Genomic DNA, 24,847 nt, shown 5'->3' with positions numbered 1-24,847 from the left:
TCACAATCAGAAATGTCCCCAGAAACTGCCAAATGTCCCCTGGGGGGCAGTATCACCTGGGTTGAGAAACATGGCCCTAGAGTGATACCAAGCTATAAAATATCACAATGATCTATGACAATATTGCAACTTAAGTAAATGGAGGCACTCTTTGGACAGCCTGCTTAGAAATGCAATCTTGGCATATACATAAGCCATCAACCTGCAAAAAAAGCTAATTTGAATATAAAACACACAACTTCAGCTTCTCATTTTAACATGCATTTTAACAGTGCACTTCTATTTTGACAAACTGTAACATAGTTTTTATATCACTGGCAGAAAAGACCGATTTCAGGTGGGGACAAAGGTGTAAAACAGTAAAACATTCATGAATTTGTACTGCTTGTACAGATGGGCAATGTAAGTAAGTGAAACTATGAATTATAGGCAATTGTAAAATATGTTCTAGCTTTTACTTTCCAGTATATATGGTAATTAAAAGTATCGGCTCACCAGTAAAGATTTTTCCAATAAAGCTGTGACTGATTTATTTTATGTCAAAACTTAAGACTGATTTGGGATCGGCATCAGTCTTTGAGACTGATGAACTTCCTGTTCTTAAAAACTGTTTGTTCTCTTATGCAAGTTAAACATTCATCGTGGTTCTTATTTATAGTAATAATTTTGTTGGCATTTATTTCATAGATAATTCAAAACTTGCCCTCAGCTCTGTGTATCATCTGAATTATTAGAAGATCTAAACTAATCTGAGTTAATTAATTTACTTTCTTATGAAACTCACCTGATCTGCTTTTGCTTTTTCACAGACAAAGGTTTCATAGAATTCAGCAAATTCTGGAGGGTTGTCATTGACATCTAGAACTTTAATATACAGCGGTACTCGGCTGCTTTGCTTTGGATTATCTGCAAAATGCCAAAAAGAAAGGAATAGGCATTTATGTGTTGATGGCCAGTCCCCTTTAGATGATGGTTACTTACTCCTTTCTCATTCATACATAGTTTCCCCAAGGCTCCTGTGAGTACCACAGTGAATTATGTATCATCATAGTCACAAAAAAGTAGAATTAGATTGTTTGGTACTTCTGGAGTTGGATACACCTGACGGAAATATCTAGGAGACAAAGCTACTTCTATTGGTACAGCGCAACTGTATAACAAACCCCAGAGTAACACAAAATAAAGAAAAGCTCTCCAGGAAAGGAATTTTAGAAGCATATTTTAAAGGAAGCCAAGGAAGTAGGCAGATGGGAAAAATGTGGGCAGAAGGAAAAAGGATGGGATAATAATGATTGTTAATGGTCTTAGTTTTTTAGTTTGAGAGCTAGACATTGTGCTGAGCACTTTCTTATATTTTATTTAATCCTTATAAACTTCTGAGATAAATATAATTATTGTCCCCATACCATAGATGAGGAAACACATCATACTATAGATGAGACACAGAGAAGTCAGGTAACTTGTCCATATTCACAGAGATAGTAAGGACTGGAGCCTAGACTCAAACTTGGGTCTGTCTGACTCCAAAGCCTAGGCTGCTCACCTAGGATAATGATAGAGCAGAATCAGTGTTTGAAGACCTGAGATAAATGAAGTATTTTGGCTGTCATCTCTGATAATCTCCTGGGTAGTATGGAAGGCAGATTCCTGTTCTAAGAATCAGGAGCTGGAGTCTCTTACCTCAGGTCTCTTCACTCACTTCACTCATGTCTATTTGTTTGTTCACTTCATAAATATTTAATGAGCATCTAATATCTAAGTAGTGCCAGCCACTATTTGGGGTACATAACAAAGATCCTGCTTCCTGGAGCATTGTTCTTATGGGGGTAGGCGAACTGTGAACACATAAATATATAATGTGCCAGATGGCAAATGCTGTGGAGAAATTAAACAGGCAAAAGGGACTGGAGAGAGATGGAGGTGCTGCTTTGTATGGGATGACCAGGATTGGCTTCTCTGATGAGATGCCATTTGCCTAGAGATATGAATGAAGAGAAGGATTAAGCCGTGTGAATATTTCTGGCTCTCGAGGTAGAGGAAATGGCAAGTGCAATGGCCCTGGAGTGGGAGAGAGTTGGTTTAATACAAGCTCTTGGCTCTTGGCATCAAAGGTAGTTAAGAAGTTTGGACAATAAGATTCTTAGGTTCCTTTGCATCTAAAATTTTGCTCACATTATTCTTCCTAAGTTAGAACTGCAGAAGATGAAGTTTTAAAAGATCTTTATCACTAGTACTTTCAAAGATATCATAGAAACATTAAATCTTAAAAACAGAAATATTTAGGTACAAAGTTTAAAATACACACGAGATGACTACTTCAGTAAAAAATAAAATTTCATGATGTTATAAAAAATGATCTTTTCAGTGGGAAATAATTTTGTAATTTTAAAGCTTGAAGTATTCTCAGTCATTGGTATCCACATTAGTCCACATAAATTCTGAAAATCAAATTCCTACCTAACAGATTTATAATGAGGAGTTCTAATCACTGTCAGAAAGCAATGCTTCATTTTGTCCACGTTGGTTGTTACTCTAGTCAATATCTTTCAGTCACTTCAAATCTCATGAGTTATGTTGACAAAGAATATTACTGTATTATACCATTTGATATGGAGTATTTCACACTAGATACCCCACTGAGCTAAAAATGTTTGAACTTTTAAAAACAAAAACAAAAAAATGCGCTATAATTTAGAAGCCTATTTTCAAACATTTCAATGTTATTTTAAAGATCCTTTTCCTTTCATCTACTTAGGTCCATACATTGTGTTTACATTATACAGTTTTCACTGTATATAACCATTTTATTTGAAGTATTCCTTTGGCCCTGTTTTTCTCTGCCTTAAGTTTCACGGGGACTGCCATAAAATTCATTCTAAACATTGTGTTGGTTAGTATTGGTGATTAGTATTAGTCACTTTGGTGTACCGTGAAAAAGTTACAATTTATATCTCTTAATTCTGTAACAATTTTGAAATAGACATTCTACAGAAAGCTAAAGGATGACTATCCAGAAGATTTCTAAACAATGCCTACATTTTAGAATATACTTGATCTCCACCCCCTCCTCCCGGCCACACACACACAACGTCTGTGAGCCCATTTCTTTTAGCTGCTTCTGTAATGTTCTGATTTATAAGCTTTTTGGAATCAAATCCAACATGTACCAATTCAACCTAGGTTGACAGATGCATTCCTGTTTTATTGTTCCCAAACTGCAGAACTTCCACAGTTGCTTCTGCATTTAGGAACGAACCAACGTGTCTAGAAGAAACATTAGTGCACATCATTGCAGAGCTCTTTCCCTCAATAAGTATCGAGTGGGATCATCAATACATGGTGACGAGTTTCAGCCGCATTTCACTAGCCCTTGTGGAGATGCTCTCTCTGTCAATCAGGGACAGCAGTGGTAAAAGGGTGGACTTACTGATCTCTGTTGCTATCACTGTAATGTTGTGCCACAGCAATGTTTCTCGGTCAAGAAGTTTCGATGTAAAAATTGAACCATTTCCAGAATCGATGTTGAATATTCTGTCCATATCTGTGTGTCGATCAACAGAATACCTGATAATGCAGAGCAGAATTTAGAAAGGTTTTCTTTGGTTTGCTATTCTCGCATCCTAAAACTATTCCCAGAAAATCTGTTACGTGAATTTTTTTCTACCTGTAGCACGTATTTGAATATCGGTAACTTAATATTAAGCAAAATATTCTGATAAATTATTTCTTTACAATTGAGGTCTTAATAGTACACCCACTAGACAAGTTGCATGATTCTGAGTATCATTACTAAAGTTTCATTTTAAAAAAATGTAATTTAGATCAAGTTTATATAGTAATTGTTACATTTTAACTTAAGTTTTTAGACATTTGGTTAGGACTTTAATGTATGTGTGTGTGTGTGTGTGTGTGGGCATAAGTAAGGTTATTGGCTACTTTTCTATTATCCATTTTATTTAAAAAATCGTTATGTTGAAAAAGCAAAAGGTGGTTAATGTGGCTGAGGTTAGTGAATCTGGAGAGGGAAATAGCAGATGAGCTTGTGGAGAGATCCACAGTCGGGACTGCAGAAGGATGGGCTGGCTGTGGGGAGGAGTTGGAGTTTATTTGAACTTGATGTGGATCTTCCAATGGATTTTAAGCAGAGGAGTGTCACCATCTAACTCATGCTTAACAAAGATCACTGGCTGAATTGTGGAGAACGGTTGGACGGTGCTGTCACAAATGATAGGAGTGAAGAACAGGATTTGGGGAAGATCATAAGTTCCAGTTTTGATATGTTGAGGCTGAGGTGCCTGAGGAATGTTCAGGAAGCTCAAGATAAACATCCAGACTGACAATCTAGATTTCCTATTCAACACTCTAGGAAGAGAACGGGAAAAATGCAAAGAATGGAGTTGCTTAAAGGATGAACGGGAGAATGGAGACCCACAGGGACTAGAACAGTGCCCAGAGTAGAGTAGGAATCTGATAAATCTTTAAAAAGGAGAGTTTGGAGAATTCAAAGAAAACCAAGAGGTGCTTTAGAAACCAAAACAGGACAAAGTCTTCAACGCTGGAATTGATGAAAGACTAGTAGATTTTGAGAAATGTTATCTTCTTTATAAATTTATTACTAGTGTCTGGATAGTCATATGTAAGGGGAAAATATGTATACGCCATTTTATGGGGGGAGCATTAAAGAGAAAACTCAGAAGAAAGTTGATATGCGAAGGCCATTATGAACAAAAAATTGCCTATTTCAGCTGAATTCTCAAAATGTACATCATGATAGGAGATTTTAAAATGTCAACTCAGTAGAAATATATTTTAAGTAAATGTCCTACCTAGTCATACACATGTGGAAGTGTTATGAATGCTGTTTTAAAAAACTCTTGTTACTGACTTGCAAAGAGTGTATCATGTTCCAAGATTCTATTTCAATTAATTATTTTGTTTTAAAGTACTACTAGTGAATTATAATAAACAGTGTTATCTTAATAAAATCTATTTTTGTCATCTAGCAGGTGTCTAAAAAATATATATTCCATATTGTAGGCTATTTAAACTTGATTTTAAAGAGAATTAATGAAGTTCACAATGGATACATATATGTCAAGATGGAATTTTAGTTTCAGTTTACATAAATCTAGTGTTTTATTATCAAAAGGTTTGAAACAGATGAAATAGCTACTGTTTTGCCATTTATGTCATGAATCAACATTTATTAAGAATTTAGCCAATTGCATTGAACTTGCTTGATCACCTTTCTTCATTTTTGAGAATGATAAGTATTTATTGGACATAATTACCAAAAAGGAAATCTCAGTATTCATAGCCTTTGTAAGGAATTTAATAATTTTCTACAAATATATTTTTTTCTTTCATGAAAAGTGTCAAGTTTAAGACTTGATGCTTATTGCCTTTATAAGCTGTTAACAATTATACACAGCAGTAATCTTTTCTTGCTCTTTGCCTCTTTTCTTCCTGCTATAGTTTTAAGTTTTACAAGTAATCATATTTTCCAATCAAGCCTTGAAATAAAGGGTAAGGAGTGAGGAATTTTTACTTGAAGGTGGCTTTTGATTTTAAAGAGAGAGGACTGTTTAGGAAATACCATAATTGTGTATTATTTTCTTTCCTTAATTGGGGATTTAAAAATTAATAGAAAACCTAAAGTGTCTACATTGTTTAGGAAAGATATCTCATTTGAGGCACACAAGGCCTCATTTGTTTGTTGTTTTTCTTTCCAAAGTAATTTCTATTTATATCCAGAAATTTACTGTCCAGTCACATTAATAACTGATAAGGAGAAAGGTAACCAATCTCATCATGATTATAGCAGATCATTCTGCTAGGTACCTTGTTTTATTCCGTAGAACTCTACTGTATTCTGTGATTCAATAATTTGTCTTCTCATGTATCCTGAAGGGAGATTTGTGGGTCAGGAAAAGAAAATGTGTTTGCATGTGAATTTTTCATAATAAGTATTCAGAGTGACATTTTATAAGACTTCCATGGAAATCAAAGGACATTTGTGATATGAAGTTGTTGGAAGAAAATTATTTTATGTGATTAAAGAATTAAAGATTTGTGCTTACATAATGATAAATCATTGTTTGGGGGAAGAATTCTCCAGTATTAATTATGCACCTAACGTTGGGTCTAGCACTCACTTGTGCAATATTTATGTCTTGCATAACCAAAAACTATGTGTGGTTGTAATTTCCGAATATAAGAATCAGTTTATCCTATAAAAAAACCCACTGGAATATGCATCTATATACCAATATATCTATGTGTATTTTTATCCTTGAAGCTGTATCTATATATGAAATCCATATGTACCAAGGGAAGGCTGGCAGAAAAAACTTTAAAATTAGCTGACAGCCAGCCTAATCTGACAAGCTAACTACTTCCTGTAATAAAACATAATATAATTGCAATGGGTAAAAGTGGTATTTGGTATAAAAAGTAAAACAGACATAAAAATGAAGCCTACATTCCCAGAAGACATTATCTCTTTCAATTAAAAGCATGTTGACTGATCAAAGAGGTAACCGAAGCTCATATTTATAAACTTCCAGCATTAGCACTTTTAAATTGGTCTTGATGTTGACCTGATAAGATTTTTGTCTTATGCAGTAGAACGAACTCTGCACGTTGGGAAAGTACTTAAGATTATTTGTGTTGTAGGAGCAGAGGCTGTCATTCATTTTCCTTATTAATAATGTTAAATGTATACGGAGGAACCCTTGACCCACGGGGCTCTCATGTGGCTGCTTTGGGTTGCCCATCATCCAATTTAAGGAGCCTACAGGTATTCCAGTAGAATGATAAGACAACAGAGTCTGTTTTCCCAAAGATTTAAAATTATTCCCTGAAAATAAGCCAGGCATTTTTGAGTCTTAGATGTGGGACTTGCCATGAGGTTTCATCTGAACTCAGTGGCTAAAAAGTTGAACTCAAGGGCTCAATGGCTAAAAAGTTGGAAAACGACTGCCTTGGAGCCTCAGACTCTTTCATCTGCAATAGTATTCTTCATGCAGCAGCCAATGTGGTCCTCTTAGAGAGTAGTTTTGGATTAGTTAACTTTTCTACCCAAAGCTCTCCAGCGGCTTCTTACCTCAATCAGAATAAAATCCAGTGGTTACCAGCGCCTACAAACCCCAGTAGGCCCTGCTTCACTCACCACCTACCAAACCTCCCTGTCGCCTCATACCGTGCCACTCCCAGCCTGCGTCCCTCTCTCAGCTGTAGAGGCCTCTACTCCTACCTGCCAAGCAAGCTCTGATATCAGACCTTACCCTTGCTTTCCCCTCTTGTTGACATGTTCCTCCCCCAGAGAGCGGTGTGGTTCATCCCATCATTTCATTCAAATCTTTACTCAGATGATTTCCAACAAGGCCAAGCCTGACCACACTATCTAAACTAGTACCCCAGATACCCTTTGTTTTCTAGACTCTGTCTTATTTCACTGCTTACACTTTAGTTTCACCTGACATAGCATATATTTATCATTTGCTTATTTCTTTCTTCCCCAATTAGAATGTAAGCTCCATGAGATCAGGACTTGGTACTGTTCTCTGTCATATCTCTAGTGCCTAGAACATGCCTGGCACAGGGCAAGTGCCCTGATCAGAATAGATCTGTAGACTCACAGGTACAGCTTCTCAGTCTGCTTACTTTCTTCATGAGGAATAATTTACACAATAATATTCTGGTTTAGCACTTTTCTCATCTAGTCAACTAAGCTACTGGTAAAGGCTCAAAGTTGTTGACTCCAGTGCTTTCATGAGAAGATTCTAGAATGCTTAAGCAGTGGTGGTCTCAAAGGGCAATGAGGCTTTCTTACAACATGATTTACAACGAAGGTGTAAGGAAAGTACAGGGAAAATAGAGCTTGCTTACATAGTATATATTTGGATTCAGCTCTATTAATTTAATTTCCCCAGGATTTCACAGGCGTATATCATGAAACAGTGCTTGTTTTTATCCATGTCTGCAACAGAAAAAAATTATGCATCCAAATGGAGCATAATTCTGCCTGTAAGTGTTACATGGTGGGTTCTTCCACGCTTGAAAAACTGACTTTCAAGCACAGCGCCTTGTTTGTTAAAAATGCTTTCTCCATTCCATACCAATCTCTGAAAAAATCTAAGACCTAAAAAAAAAAAACAAAAAAACCCAGACCATTCAGCTGCATTACCTTGTACCACTTCCATGTAAGCAGTAACCTCCTTATAGCTCATTTTATGTTTTTTCACCCCAAATTTTGAGTTTTTTAGGTTTACATCGTTGCTAAAATAATATTTTATGATGAGCAAGGAGAGCAGAGTTAGTAAAGGTACTTTAAAGTAGTTTTTCAGGAAGACAAAACTAATTGGAAAAACGGGATTCCTCTTTTCCAACTTACAAGTGAATATTTGAATATAAATCAACAAACTTATGGAAGAGACATGTCACAGAAGTGTGCTTACTTGACAGGATTTCGGGCAGCATCTGGATCTTGGGCTGTGACTGAGCCTATTGTCGTATTTATCTGAGCATCTTCTCTTATTTGTAGGATGTAGGCCAGTTTGCTGAAGACAGGGGGCTCGTCTACATCTTCCACCATAATTTTAACTGTGGCTGAATCTTTGAATGGACCCAGGTAGAGAAAGCGGGGTTCAACGTGAGGGTTGGAGGCTTCCACTTTGAGGCTGTACACTTTCTTCTTTTCAAAGTCCAAGAGCTTGCGGGGGGTGCGGGGAGGAAGAAGTGACATATTTAAAGCAACCGAGACACAGAAAGCCAAGGCATGAGCCATTTTTAGTGCAAATCACCGATAAATGAAAGTGATCATATTGCTTTGAGACATCACTACACAGCGTGATATTGGGTAAAGACATTGGAATTCAGATACCACACAATCCTGATGGAAGTGTGGGCTGAAATCACGCACCAGGGGTGCAAGTTATGATGGGCAGGAGAGGGAACCTAGAAGCAGGAGGGAACCTAGAACAGGCCCCCTTTAAAAAAAATCCTTATATTTGACTACAGGGAGCCTCGCCAGGGGCAGGTTGGCAAATATGTAGTAGATCCTTCTGTGTCAGATGTTGTCACATTTGGCTGTAATTGAACAGCTAATGAGTGCTTAAAATTTGCCAAGGGACTTCCCTGGCGGTCCAGTGGTTAAGACTCTGCGCTTCCACTCCAGGGGGTGTGGGTTGGATCCCTGGTCGGGGAACTAAGGTCCCACATGCTGCATGGTACGGCCGAAAATTTGTTTTTTTAATTTAAAAAAATTGCCAATATCTGAGCCCCACCCTGGACCATTAAACCAGAATATCTGGGGTGGGGATGGCAATCTATACTTTTAAACACCTCCCCTAGTGATTCTACTGTGCAGCCAGGATGGAGAACCACTGGTCTGCAGCATGATTCCCTGTTCTTTATTCAGATAAAATAGATTATAAATGGGTTTTTTTTTTGGCGTGAGTTGATAAAATATTCCAAGTGATATCCTGATAAGGGCATCCGGCTAATTACTTGCCAAAGAAAGTAATGATCATTGTTGTCAGAGGTCTTTAGGAGAAGTATTTCTGCTTCTGGAGACATCGTGAACCCAAATGCTTGTTGCTGACTTTTAGTTTTAGATGATAATATGACAAGGCTCACGAGAAACACAATTAATCAAGACGTTAGTGAATGTGATTTAGTCGGCTAGGCAAAATTTCAGTTTGAATCTGATAAGGCACCAAGAATATTAAAAAGGTTAATGCACACTAAGGGGCTTCCTAATTATATTATAGTATAAAACATTGATCTGAATGTCACTTAAACATGTTTTATTGTGTTTCCAGATATTAAGGCATGTAATCCAAAGCTTAAGAGGAAAAATTTTTCTTCTTATTTACATCTACTTACGCTTATATCTACCAGCAAATACAACAATATGCGACAGGAGAGAGAAAATATTACACCATACACGGTAAAAGTGAAATCTTTAAAAAAAGTAACCAAAACTAATATTATTTTCAGCTTTGAAGCACACAGTTTATTGGTTTTTAATTTTTGCCATATTTTAGTATACTGCTCCGTGGTACCAAACAATTCTGGGGGTTAAATAGTGAATAAGTACATAGGGGAAAATAGGAACTTAGAATATAAAATCTTTATTATTGTGTTCCAAAAAGTAGCTAAAGAGCTTGCAGGAAATTTTGCTACTTTATTTTTGTGGTCTTTATATATCCTCTCTAATTCAAACCATCTTTATCACTGCTTGTATTATTCTCTTCCTTCAAAGCACGTAACGGAGTTTGTAGTTATACATGTTTCTTTGTTTATTTGCTTCCTTGTCCATGGGAGCAGTTCCCTGAGACGAGAGACCATCCTGTTGAATGTACTTTTGCACCACCAGCGTCTAGAACAGTGTCTGGAACTGTTTTTAAATTTATTCTTCACTTACATTATTTATTTCATGTATTTTTTGTATGTCATTTGTGTATATTTACTTAGGAAGTTTTTAATAAAAATTTATTGAAAGTATGGAATTAATGAATGTATAAGATTATTGAGGACCCCTGAAAGCCAACCAAAGAACTCTCAATGTAATTAGACTAGGTCTTAAAAAGAAAATTAATAAAACAAGACTTGAGAGGAACGTTCATGTGAGATGTAGTTGCCCCCAGTTACTTAGGGACCAGAGAAAAGTAAATGCCTTCATTTGTGTGGTATTTTAAAAAATGCATTACCTTTTTGACAGTTATAATCCCTTCCTGGGTTTCCTGATCAGTGATGACATCAAACATGTCCAGCCCCTCTCCCTCTGTAATGCTGTACTCAATTTCAGCATTTTCTCCCAGGTCGGCATCACTGGCTTTGATCCTGCCAATTGGTGTACCCGGCGGAGATGATTCAGGGGTTTTAAACTGGTATGTACCTATTAATCACCAGACAGAAATAAGTCAAACATAGACTAATTACACTCCATCATACTAAAAACAAAACCCATTTTCTAGCAGTTCGTTCACACATTACCATGGATGCAGGCAGATTTGTGCTTTCCTTAAAATAATTAATGGTGCCCTAGTCTCCTTAACGTTTTTACTTTCATGATTGTTAAGAATATTTCTTCTATTTCATGACCTGTCTCGTGGCAAAGGGAAAACACTTTTCTTGTCCTGTAAGTAGGCTTCCAAGTTTATGGTGTGATTGTGAGAAAGTCTGAACTGTGAAAGGAGGGCACAGAAGGTTGCAAAGACCCCGTTAAAGTAATCTAGCAGAAAGACTAAAAAAGAATTGAACCTGAACTGTGACTTTAAGCCAATTACTAGGTGTTCTTTAAAAGAGCTCTTTCTGTCATTGCTAATAATAACTGAAGGTGAAAACAAATTACAGCACTTCCAGAATGTATCCAAGTAGAGATTCCTTCACTCCTACCTGAAGCTGGTCTAGTTGCAGTTAGGGATATAGATAAATACATTGAGAAAAAAATCTCTTAGTTTTTTCTAATTTTGACTAATTTCTTCCTTTAAATTTTACTAGTGTTTTTTCTATGCATAGATTTCTCCCATTCTTATATTTATATTACTAATTTAAAAGCTAGACATACACTTTTCTCATGTTGGAAAAGACGTTGAAGGAGAGTACATGTGAGTTTCAATTAGATCTGTCAGGCCAGCATGTGCTTAGGAACAGACAAATAGTAAAGACAAACTTATTCTATTCTCACCCATTACATTTTGCCAACTATTTACACAAATTGCTTTGGAAAAAAAATTATAGACTATGACACTACTAAAATATAGTCCTTCAACAATATTTAATCCACTAAGTATTGATTGAGCTCATCCTTGGTAAAATGATAAAACATGCCAAGATTTTCTCTAGTGTATTCCACTTCCCTTTCGGGTGCCTCCAGCCCCTTTCTATATTCTCCGGTCCATTGCCTCGGGACATTACGCAGTAATGATCACAGTCTATTTATTCACGGAGAGAGCACAGAGGGGGAAGGTCCCATGGTATGCGTAATCCTTCTGTTATCTTTCCCCAGGACATCCCCATATGGAAAAGGAGGTTTCTGGGAAATGTGCTGGTGATTCTGATATTTTCATTTCAGGCCTCTGTGGGGGATGTTTTAGCGTTCATAAAACCTTTCTTCTCCCCGTTAAATCAGAAATTAGTTAGCTATTCTGTTTTTGCATTTAACTGTGATTAAAATACTTGAAAAAAGTAAACAAGATAAAACTATTTCCTGTTGATCTGTGTGTATCTCCATTATAAAAGAAGCCCTTATTAGCTGACCAGCTTTACAAAAGGGCCACGCTTGAGTAGGTGGGTTTTCTACTTAATGATGGCAGCTGTTTTCTCCTGGAAGATAGGATTCAGGTAGTTTTCTTAGGAAATCATAGTCAGAAAGGAATTTTGATCCTGGAAGAAAAATGACATTAAAACCAGTACCTACTTGAGGTCTCTTAAGTGAAAGGGTCAAGTGTACTGCTTGAGACAGAGTGGGCATTTATGAATGCTGGTTTCTCCTTTCTCTTCCTTCTTACCTAATCATGAGCGTTAAAGATTTTAGAGATGACTTTTGGTATCTCAATTAACCATAATGTAGAAAACTATTTATGATTACAAATGGATTAGGTAAATAGTTATTTCCACAGTTGTATTTTTAGAAACAGTAAAATGATAAATCCTCCCCTTGCAAAGCCTCGTGAGGACTTAAGGGAGATTACATGCCTGATTAAATTCACAAAATATAAAGTCAAATTTTTCCTAACAGATAGCAGCATGCTTGTATACATATGTTCTGCACAAGCATATTTATGCCTGTGGTGGTCTTATTAATAAGGAAAAATAAAACAATGATGTTGCTTTTATAATAACAGCCATATCAGACCATCGCTCAGCTAATTACCAATAAATGTTCGCATCTACTGAGCATCAGTGTTGGCAACTCATTTTAATAAATGTGCCAGTTCTTACTAAGTTCACTAACTTTGGCAATTAATAAGAATAATGGGAAATAAATATCATTCTTAAAGTTACAGTTTTACAAAAGTGCACTGAAGACACTCATTCAATCAAATGTTCCTACTCTGGGGAAACCGGGGAGGGTTGTCATTGACATCCGTCAGCGTGATGTTCACTGTGGTGGTCCCAGACAGTCCCCCCATCTGTCCACCCATATCCTTGGCTTGAATCACCACTTGGTACTGCTCCCTGTTTTCACGATCCATGTTGAGCAAGGCTGTCTTGATGATACCTATGGATATGAAGTTCAGAAATGGAAAGGGGTATATTAAAAATACTTTACAAAATCATTTATTTATGCAAACAAACATAGATCGTCACCCACGATATGCATAACACTGTGCAGATGTCATGGGTGACCATAAAGATGATTGATTATAGGTAGCCTTCGTACTGAAGGAAATTAAACCCACATAGGGGAGGTAGGTACATAGATACGTTAAAAAAAATCCACCTATAATGCAAGGAGAATGAAAACAAGTACAAGTCACATCCTGCAATAGTGCAGACTGTAAGTGGCTTAAATATTAAGTGTTATAAGATGACACCGCAAAATATAACTTGGCGTGTGGCACAGTGCTAAACTACCGTAGCTGCTTGAGAAAGGACACTAGGTGCATAATGAGGAAATTAACAAAGTCATATATACTTGAACTGACTCCTGAGTTTCACATTACCGAATTAACTAATTCCTCATCAGATATACCCACCATAATGAATGCTCTGAGGATCTTCTAAACCACAAAACTGTGGTCTTATAAAAACACAGCATCAGTTGTCTCCTAATGATCATCTTGTATGATCCTAGAGAATTTTTTCCCTAAAGCTGATGTGAACTTTAGTTCAACAGGTCCCAGCAGTGACCAACATTCTTCAGTTAGGCAAAATTTATCTCTGTTGTTAGATGGTTATAAAATAATTAGTTTAAAGAATTTCTAAAAGTTTGTCTAATTTCTATGTAAGGCTTATGCTTCAATTAGCAGCATTCTTTCAAAAATCACTGGAGAAGGCTTTATAACCTTCTCAGGTGGCGCATTCCATGCTTAATGACTAGTGAAGCTGAAAATACCTTTTTTTATTTTTAACAAGAATACCTCAGACAACAGGTAGGAATGAATACCTCGATTTCATTCCTGCAGTGCTGGCTTCAGTGAAAGTGAAGCTGCTTTCTGTTCTCCAGATAATAGTACTTCTCTATTTAAACACAGGAGGTCACGTTAGCCTTCTGTCCTTTAAGTTGAATAATTCTAATTTTTCATCCTCATTGTTTTTAAACTCAACATTTTCTTTTCCCTTGGGATTCTTTCTAAGTTCATGGCACCTCTTACATCGATTTCCAACTGGATGTAGTAACCTAGAAAGGTTTTGATTTCTACTAACAATAATGGATGCTTAAAAATCGTATAAAAGGAACTCTACTCCTATTATGACAGCAAAAATATGTGTAGAATTTACTATACAAGTGATATTTATTAAAAAATAGTTCATCATAATATAGTATGCTACTCTGTGGAGATAGTGCAGAAAAATGAGATGTTGAAAAAGGATTCCATTAAGGCAATCCATTTTGTTTTTTAGGGCAGTAGCAGTTAGGATAAGCTAGACAACGTGACAACAAAAGTGAAATTTCAGTGGTTTAACAGAACTGTAGTGCTCTGTGCAGGCCAGTAAGAAACTCTGCTCAGGAAAACCCTTAGACATTCAGGCTGGAGACCCACTCGATACTGGTTTCCATCCATGATCACTGTGGCAAGAGGAAGGGAACATGGTGGATTGTGCACCAGGTCTAAAAGTTTCGCTTGGAAATGACTCGTATCACTGCTACATTTTATTGGCCCAAATAAATCACATGGCTACATCTAACTTCCCAGCAGGGTAGAGAGAGATGCAATCCTACTAAATAACTAGAAAAAGAAGAATCAGAATATGTATAAACAGCCCTACTGGCTATCAGAAGGGGTTGGCCTTTTAGCTTCATCTCAAACTGGAAAAGAGAACAAAACAATGTGTAATTTTTCTGAATCTCCTCTGAATAAACATGGTGGATGAAAGATCCATTGTCAGATTTCTTGCTTAAGATGACCTGGATGTCATATTTACAAGTGTATCACTGGTGTTTGGGAGATGAATCTAAGAAAATTCAATCACACTGATTATTTTTATTAAAAAATATGCTAGCTCAGTTGAGCATGTCAATTAAAATTACAGATTGTAAAAAGAAGATAAAAAAGGAATTCTAACCTGTTTCTGATTCAACTGAAAAATAGGGCTGCCCCTGTAGGATGCTATAGACAATTTTAGCACTGTTTCCGTACGTTGGATCATCAGCGTCAGTTGCAGTGACTTGGACAACAAATGTGCCTGTAATGACAGAAACATGAATTGAAAATAAATTAAGGGTTAATGACGGGTCCTTGATACCCACACATAAGGAAAAAGCACAATCTTACTTCTACAGAAAACTATCATGGCAAGGGAGTGAAGAACTACAGTGGGATGCTAGGCTAAAAAGCCTTGGATTTCTCTCTGAAAGAATGTGATCAACATTAATAAATATTGTAGGGATTAAATTAAAGGGAAGCACGGGAATGATCATGACTTTGGGTGTAGCTGATTCCAACCCATCTCCAAGGGTGAGATTTGATTGGATTCTTGCTACGGCAATTCTTTCAAGTTATCTAGGCCTAAATCTATTGGCATCTTGCACTATTTTTTCGACAAGGATTAGTGTAGGTATTGTTTAATCAGGGGGCCATTCGTGATTTTGCTGGAAATTTGCTGTGTCATAGGTGCTTTTACTCCTGGACTAGAACGTGCTGATGTGGAGCCTGCAAATGCAGTAGCTATTTTGTGATCTTAGCAATGCCAGCCTGAGGACAAAGCTGAATAGGACAGAAAATTACAGAGAAATATCTAGAACACAAATCAAACTATGTTCAAAGTCCACTTTACTTTTGGACTTAAGTAATGTGACCAATAAATGCTTGCATTGTTTAAAGTAATTTGAATTGTGTTTTCTGTTACTTACAAATAAAAGCATCCTAAGTGATAAATCTGATAATTCTAAGAGGTTGAAAGACCTTGAACCTTATGAGAAGTAGTTTTGGATTAAGTAAAGAATTAATTGGAATAGCAGAGGATACACATCCAGAATTTATAATCCCAAAAGATGATTATAATTAAATGCACAAAGAAGGCTATGTTGTTTTAGATTGGCATTTTTATCTTAGAGACCACAGTTAATAATAACCTTCAAAGTATCCCTAACCCCCAGGAAATTCCATGCAAATTTTTATGTGTATGCCTACATGTATATTACAATGAGGATAAGTTCCATGGACTTTATCTGATTCTCAAAGGGGTCTGTGACTTCCAAAAAGGGTAAGACCCTCTGATTTAGATCACTTTATGGCTGACTTTTGGTATTCGTATTAGACAAAGAGTAAGCATACTGTTAGAATTCTCCTGTCCATGAACAGGGCAGGGAAGTCACATTTAGGGAATATTAGAATTTTTACATTGCTTTTGTAATATCTAACCAGTTCCATTTATTGAACAAATACACTGTACTGTGTTAGGGTTGGATGCTCTGGAGGTAGCATGTTGATGCATGAGATAGAGCACCCGTCCTTGTAATTTGACAAGGTATGTAGGGAAAATGAGAGCATATGATTTTAAAGCGAGGAGTAGTAGAAGTCAGCAGACACCTACGTTCTTATTTGACATCAATACAAAATTTGATTGCTTTTAGAATATGGTTATCTGGATATTTTGAGTGCCTATTAGTTGTCAGATGTGGTACTGGGGGCTCTGCACTTGTTTTCTCCTTTCATTCTTATGATAAGGGTTAGGAGTTGATGTTTATTATTTATTTTTTTTATAGATATGGAACTGGAGGATCAGAGACATCAAGTCATATATTTACCTAAGGCCACATTGCTGCTTATTAGTAGGGATGGTTTCAAACTCAGGTCTGTTTGTTGTCGAAGTCTTTTTTTTTTTTTTTTTTGCGGTACGCGGGCCTCTCACTGTTGTGTGGCTTCTCCCGTTGTGGAGCACAGGCTCCGGACGCGCAGGCTCAGCGGCCATGGCTCACGGGCCCAGCCGCTCTGCGGCGTGTGGGATCTTCCCGGACCCGGGCATGAACCCATGTCCCCTGCATCGGCAGGCGGACTCTCAACCACTGCACCACCAGGGAAGCCCCGAAGTCCATTTTTACTACCTTGTTATTTATTGTCCCACTACCTTCATGTAATTCCTTTGGGATGCCTTTACTATCACAATAATGACATGTTAATTTATGATAATGATGAATGTCAACATAACTGTGCCTGTGTGCAGATTGGAAAAAGGCTTCTCTTCCTCAAGACGTGTTACTGCCAGCTACCCTCAAATATTTATAAAACATATTTAATTCTATAATGACTTCAAGAGTACGCTGCCCCTTATATTGTGCGGTTACACTTTGCACATCTGGTTAGAGTTGCCCAGTGTGGTGCTGATGACCAGGTTGTCCTTCATTAATTCTTCCTGCCCTTTACCACGTAGAGGAAAAATATTTTTCCTAACAAATCTTCCTCTTAAAAGAATTCTAATCCTCCTCTTAACTTTGGTGATGGTTTGTGATTCTTCTAACAAAAAGTGACTTCAAGTAATGAGATGAGTAACTTCTTCATGGGAAATATTGAGATGTTTTATAATCATTTCTGTAGATTATGTATTTTCCAAGTCTTAGAATTGTGAACTGAAATGTCTCTGATATCTGACTCGCAGAATTATGGAAATGTTTTTTATTATGTAATTTAGCCCTTTTGAACTTGGCACTGAATATAACTTAAAATAACCCTTTACACAATAGTTGAACATTTGTCATTGTCTCCCCTGAAGTGTTTTAATGTGGCTGACAGTGATGTCGGCAGGATTTTTTTCTTAATTTAAATTCTATTTACCTTTTCCCAATCTAAGCAAATTAAATGCACACGTATTAACTTTAAAATTGGTGGTAGAATTGTGCACAAAATATTAATTTACCATATTAATGTCATGAAAGTCTCTTAATTTCTACCACTTAGTAAAGAACATATCCTTTAGACATCATCTGCATATTGTTTATGGATTTTTAAAAAAGTTTTCTTTGAGTCTCTTTCTCAAATATAATTACTCTTTAGTCTGGACTGTAAATTCAGGGCTTTTGTTTTCCATTGGGGAGATCCTTACCTGAAGCCTAATACCACTATGGGCTAAGAGAAATAGAGAGGGCTGCTGCCTTTCAGTCCAAGAAATAAAGTGGGCATTTTGAGTAAGAGAGGAATTAGGTGAAATGGTCTCTCCTCCCTCCCCCTCTCACCCTGCCACTTTTCATACCCTAATCACTAGAGGAAATGCTGTTTTCTTAAAAATAATAAGACTAGAGTAATATTAGGAGACACCGGTACACTTACAAAAAGGACATAAATGGACTGTTTGAAACACAATGCTTCTAGAATTTAGCAGCTAAGTTCATTCAATTCAGCAAATTTCACTCATAGGACTTGTTATTCAGTTGATGTACTAGAGGAAATGGTTGAATCACATCTCACTCACCGACATCAGACATTTCAGGAACAGTGGCCGTGTAAACCTCCTTGGTGAATATTGGTTCGTTGTCATTGATGTCATGTATCTTGATGATGAATTCAGACTCGGGCTCCACGGGTCTCCCTGTTTTTCTGTTTATGGCCTGAGCTCGAAGGATGTAAACAGGTTTTTCTTCCCTGTCCAGCCTCTTGGTGGCCTGTATATCCCCTGTGTTTTCATTGATAATGAAGAGATCTCCTGCTCCATCTCCTGAAAGGATATATTTAAGTGATCCATCTCCTCTATCCTGGTCTGAATGTAACTAGTGTAGAAAAAAAAATTAAAGAAAGTAAAAGTCAAGCATGTGATCCTAAACTGTTTGTCTTTATGATGCAATGCTATGTTAACTTTCATTCAAGTCTTTCTAAGGGTTGCAGATTGTTTTCTTTTACTCTTTACTTAAATCCTCAGTAGTAAATGCCGTTCGTTAGTGAACACGTTTCCTTATAATCACAGAGATTTCCAGAAGTGGAACAGAGCTTGGATAAAATTTAGTAATCCTGATTTTGAAGAATGGAAAACTAAAGGCCAGAGCAATAGTAAGATGCCCAAGGACATATAAGCCTGGCGGGAACAAAACTATTTTCACTACAGCTTTCAGATCTATTAATACACTCTCCCCCTCACTTTTATGTACACAGATACACCAGACAAGCAACATACTACTGAGAAGAGGATTTTGGTTTCTGAATCAGAGTATACATTTTGCCTCTCCACATTGCTATCTTGGTGAATTTAGGAAAGCTAGTCAATCTTCTTGATTCTAATATGATGGAGATTATAGTCAATTTTCTAGGAAGATGTGAAATTTATTTATGAAATTCAACTCGAAGTGTTTGAGAAACATCTTAAGTGCTGCCAGGGACAATGCCTTGAAACCACCCTGACTAGGTAATTTACAAGATAAATTGGAACAAGATAAATTTACAAGATAAATTGGAAAAGAATATTTAACACATGTTTTAGTTTAAAATGGGAAAGGACCTTCTAAAAGATTAGATTGAACAGTCTGCCTTATGAAGCAGTGGGTTCTCTGTTCCTGAAGGTCATCAAGCAGAGGCTCTGATAAGATTAACAGCCAGTGAAATGGGTCTGGGTGAAGGGTTGCGGTAATGAACATGAAGATAGCACTGAAGTGAAGAGGGCGATCCTAACTTGGAAAAGTAGCCCATGGGTTACTTATCCTGAACTTGATATCCACTCTGTTGACTTCCCTGTTGTTTCTTTAGTTCCCTTTTCCCCACCTCAGCAAAAGTTTAGGCAGTATCTCATAGGTCTTCTGATAACCTAACCCTATTCACAATTTTTTTCAAAAAGTGCTTTTGACCAAGGAGAACTGTTTTCAGATCTCAGTTGTAAGTGTCAGCTACATACAGACAAGTCAGCTTTAATGACTAGTAGGACCCTGTGGGGCCCTCCTGGGTAGAAAAGCCCCTCTGTGCTTCCTGTTTCTTGTTTGTAGAGAAAGGCTTTAGTCTCCTAGGTCTTTCCTGAGTTCCAAAGAGCAGACTCAAGCAGTTACTAATTAGGTAAGTGAGGGAATGCAGAAACAAAGGAAAAGCAAATAGTTCAGTGATAAAACAGAGTCCTAGTTCCTCCTGAAGAGATATACATAACAATCTGACATATATTTTTGAGTTCTGCAGAAACTAAGCTCCCCCACACAAGGTAGAGGATGGTGATTACATGTGACCACAAGCATGCAGACGTCAGATTCAGAAGGTTGATGATTATGATTCCTGAAACATCACCCTGTTACCTCACCACCAACCAGTCAGAAGAAGGTCCACGGGCTGCAATCCTCATGCCAAATGTTGCCTTTAAAAACCCTTTCCTGAAAGCCATTGGGGAGTTCGGGTCTTTTGAGCATGAGCTGCCCATTCTCCTTGCTTGGTGCCTCCAATAAACACTGTACTTTCCTTCATTACAACCTGGTGTCAGTAGATTGGCTTTGCTGTGCAGCAGGTGAGCAGACCCAAGTTCTGTTTGGTGACAATCTCTACCTTATTTCAACTCTGTCTAAGTGGAGTATAGGCTGTGTTACAACAGTAATGGCAACAACAGCAGCAGGTAAACCATCTCTGTGTTCTCTTGATTGATACTGCATGGAATGTTCAGAGTAATGTCTACAAACACATTTGAAAATAGAACCTCAGGGGAAAAAGGGACTTAAAAAATACGTAACCCACACTTTCTAAAAGTATGTACCATGGAATATCATTTACACAAAATGCTGAGGAAAAAGGTTCTGTGGCGCAATAATTTTGGGAAATACTTCATATTCTGCCTCTTTCTTAGAGTCACCCAGTGCCCATTAACTTAGGAAAGGCTGTGAGTACCTATAGTCCACAACTGTACTAAACATCATTTAATCTAGCTTTCCTGAACTTTCTTATGTAATGAATCCTTTTTGGGTGTGATCCGTATTGATATTCCCCAAAACAGTTTTCCAAGAAACTCATTTTGGGAAACATGAGATAATTGAATCCATCACTGCGGGAGTCAAGAAAACTGAGGCTCCTATATGTCGTGTTTCCCAAATCACGCAGCTCACGTGAGAGTCAGATTAGAACTTGAGTGCAAGAAGAGGTTTATAGATTATTCCGTGCAACCTTCTCATTTTGAGAGATAAACTGTGTCTAACGCCCCACAGCTACTACTAGTTAATAGCAGAGTTTGAGGAAGAGAATATTATTTATACAATTAGTGGCCTTGAAAGCAATTTGACAGAAATCATGCAAGATAAATGCGAATGGGGAGGAAATTGCTTAGAAGTGAGACAAACGCAATAAGAAATGTAAAACAAGAGCACCCCATGATTTGTGTGATGTGATGTGCTAAGAAAACGCTGAAACCCTGACTACACAGAAAGAGTCACTGGGGAAAGTTTTAACTCTCCATCGTCAAATTCTAATGACTGAAGAGAGCTCTTAAAAAGCTGTTTCATTAACTCATGAGTAATGAAACCAATGTCACTGCCCATTGGATCTGGCTCTAGGACAGCCATGGTCAGCAGCCTGGCACAGTGCAGGGGGCACCACACCAGGAGTCCCAAGTGTGGGCCTTGCTCATTCTCTCTCTCTCAATAGGACAGTCAATTAACTTCCAAGCCCTGGGATCCTTATCAGAAAATGAAGATAATTGAGCTACAGGACAAGGCTATAGTGAAGCACTAAGAGACTATATACAAATACTATGTTAGTTCCTACATAAACATGCGATAAAAGCATGTGTTTTATAAAGTGTCTTCCAAAGTGTCTTCCAAATTTAAGATAGTGTTACTATTATTAGCTCTTAGTTCACAATAAACAGGTTTTTGCTTTTGACTTTGAGAACTTTGTTCTGAGGACTTTGAAAACCCAATTTTACAAACACATGGTATCTCTAAGGTAAAATCTGTTATCAAAAGCCAGTATTCTTCTATCAGGTGGCCATTGCTATCTTTCCACATGATTTATTATATTCTGCATTCCACTAGATTGTAGACTCCCCTCAGCCGGTTCTTTCATCACTTTCAATATGTAGTTGTTGCACAATTAGTAGGTGAATACCACATTGGATCACAAGATTTATTCAGGTAAAAGTAATCAGAAACTTACTTTTAGCTGTCAGGAGAGACCATTTCGATGACTTATAGAACAAACACCAAGACAATATAAAAGGGCAGTGGAGATGCCAGCTAGGGGCGTGAACAGGGATTGCTCTGCAGATCCCAATTCTGATTTATCAGTATTTGAAAACTAGTGGGAAAGTGCATCTCTTCACTCAGGCATTGTATAATAATAAAACAATTTAACCTCATCCCCCTCCCAGTGCAGCGTCTACATCTGATGGAGCGCACAGAATAGAAACCTCCAGAAGCCTTTGTGTGCTCTTTCCCCCTCTACTCCCCTTCCACTGAACCCCTCTGAGGCCAGTTCCTTTTTCTCTCCTTGGGGAAAAGAGGAAACATTAAGAAGACATCAGTGCAAGTGAAAGCGGTGGTGACAAGCAGACATTAGGGGTTTATTGAGCTCTTAGAGTTTAATTGGATTTTTTTTCTTTTGTGATGTCATTCATCATGGCCACTGTAAAAGGCAGAAGTTAAACAACAACAAATAAAAGGTTGTATGCTGCCCGAGGCATGTTTTTACTAATTTCAGTTTAATGTGGCTGTTCCATTAAGTTTAATCATCTGGCTCACTTTTAACGATTCACCATCAAGTAAAAATTATCCACTTCCCTCGGAAAGTCACATTTCATCTGGGGCTCGCAGGACTTTTTACTACTGTACCTGGAGCATTTTGTTGCAGAAGAAGCTCTTGGTCTTTGCTTGTTTTTCTGTTGACTTCTCATTATTTTTTTTAGTGTAGCATCTTGACAAATAAATACAAGGATCTGGGGTTGTAGATATGGCCCCATTGCAGGCATCAATAAAGCAGTGCCAGTATCTTTTTATCTGCTACGTATGCCACCTCCCAACTTGATTTTGTCTCTAATTCAAAGGTATAACACTAACTGTACAGATTTTTAGTGGTTTATGGAGCTAGTTAATGCTGCCCCATTCCCCCCATTCCCTATGTGTCACTGAGTCACTTGTCTTAAGTCAGTAACCAAACTGAATCTTCTAAGCATATGCATCGTTGAGACAAGAAAGCAGAGTTTAAACAGAAGTTTACCTACATGGCACATCTGGAAGTACCTACAACAGCCTGAAAGGGGCTTAGGGAAGGAATTACGTGATTTTTTGGCTGAAATAAAAAAATGGATTATGACTAATATGCTCATAGAGTGTAATGTGGCCCTTTAAGAAATGTAATGATTGCTAATCTGAAATGTTATAAGAATCAGAGAACAGCTGTGGTGAAAAGATGTTGTCTGATTGGGATTGAAGTGTAGAAACTGGAGTTACACCAGAGAGAACACCTTTGTGCTAAATAGATTGAATATTATTTTAAATTGGGAAAATAAATTTACAATCAACTTAAGACAAATTGAAGCTTAACTGAATTCAATATATATATGTATATATGAGTGTGTATATACATACATCTCTCTACATAATGCATGTATACATAACGCTAATAAATATGCTTAATGTAAAAATCGTGAAGAGCTTGTTAGGTAGAGTTTATGTCAGGAAGAAATTTCTTGAAGTACATGGCAGGGATTAGGAGTAGCTTCTGTTTCAGAGATCATAGGGGTAGGTAAATAAAAATATCTTTTTTTTTTTTTTCTTTTGCTGTATGTGGGCCTCTCACTGTTGTGGCCTCTCCTGTTGCGGAGCACACACTCCAGACGCGCAGGCTCAGCGGCCGTGGCTCACGGGCCCAGCCGCTCCGCGGCATGTGGGATCTTCCCAGACCGGGGCACGAACCCGCATCCTCTGCATCGGCAGGCGGACTCTCAACCACTGCACCACCAGGGAAGCCCTAAAAATATCTTTTAATAAAATTTTATATTACATATTTTAATATGCTGTATTTGGATGTTAATGATTATTATGAATTAACTAATTTATATCTAATTTATATTTATGTTTTTTCCAAGTTAAAATGCTGAGGGCAGCATATTTTTGTGGCAGGTTGTTGGAACTAGACATGCAAATTCTCAGACCCCATCTACCTCCAGAATCAGAAACTCAGAGGGTGTTGCCCAACAATCTGTGTTTTAAGAAGCCCTCCGGGTGATTCTGATGAGAGCTCAAGTTTGAGAATCACTGCCTTAACTAGTACAATCATAATGCATGCATGGTCTTGGGCAAGGGAAAGAAATGGGTATGTAGTAGTCGGGTAACCTTGGGGAACTTAGTTAATTTCTCCAAGTCTTATCTCCCTCATCTACATAAGAATAATACCATACTTAGTTTACAGGTAGGTTGCTCTGAAAATTAATAAAACAATGTATGTAAAATGCTTAACAGAAGGCCTAGCTCAGAGATATGCATCAGTAAATGATTCTTACATCACAGACAGGAAGTATCTAGAAGGTGGACTTTGAAGGTGGAAACGTTTGGGTCTGAATTCTGACTTTCCTATTAATCAACTAAATTAATTAAGTTATCATAGTTTTCATAGGTCACCTTTAAGACAAAACTCAAAATAACTAATTTTGCCAGATATTCCTCTTCTACTTGTCCATTAAATGTAGATATTCCTCAGGCCTATGTCTTAGGTCCTTGTCTTTCCTCATTTCACATACTCTCTCCAAATGAGAGTATCTGTTTTCATGGATTAAACTATTATCTCTGTGC

The 24,847-nt window shown here is 37.4% G+C and overlaps 1 protein-coding gene across 2 annotated transcripts in view; it reads right to left on the bottom strand.

The window, feature by feature from the left end:
• Positions 1-24,847, bottom strand: part of LOC136120556 (cadherin-6) — a 124,850-nt gene that overhangs the window by 6,588 nt on the left and 93,415 nt on the right. The window contains exons 3-9 of one of the 2 annotated variants that reach the window (XM_065874007.1): positions 18,583-18,877; positions 15,241-15,360; positions 13,064-13,231; positions 10,716-10,903; positions 8,460-8,713; positions 3,428-3,564; positions 785-906 (exon numbers count right to left, since the gene is read on the bottom strand). In XM_065874007.1, coding sequence (XP_065730079.1) covers positions 785-906; positions 3,428-3,564; positions 8,460-8,713; positions 10,716-10,903; positions 13,064-13,231; positions 15,241-15,360; positions 18,583-18,877 — 1,284 coding nt within the window. The remainder of the gene's footprint in view (positions 1-784; positions 907-3,427; positions 3,565-8,459; positions 8,714-10,715; positions 10,904-13,063; positions 13,232-15,240; positions 15,361-18,582; positions 18,878-24,847) is intronic. The other variant, XM_065874008.1, reaches the window with a different exon arrangement.

Source organism: Phocoena phocoena, chromosome 3 (assembly GCF_963924675.1).
Source record: "Phocoena phocoena chromosome 3, mPhoPho1.1, whole genome shotgun sequence".
Lineage (NCBI taxonomy): Eukaryota > Metazoa > Chordata > Mammalia > Artiodactyla > Phocoenidae > Phocoena > Phocoena phocoena.
This window is presented reverse-complemented; position numbering and strand designations above follow the sequence as displayed.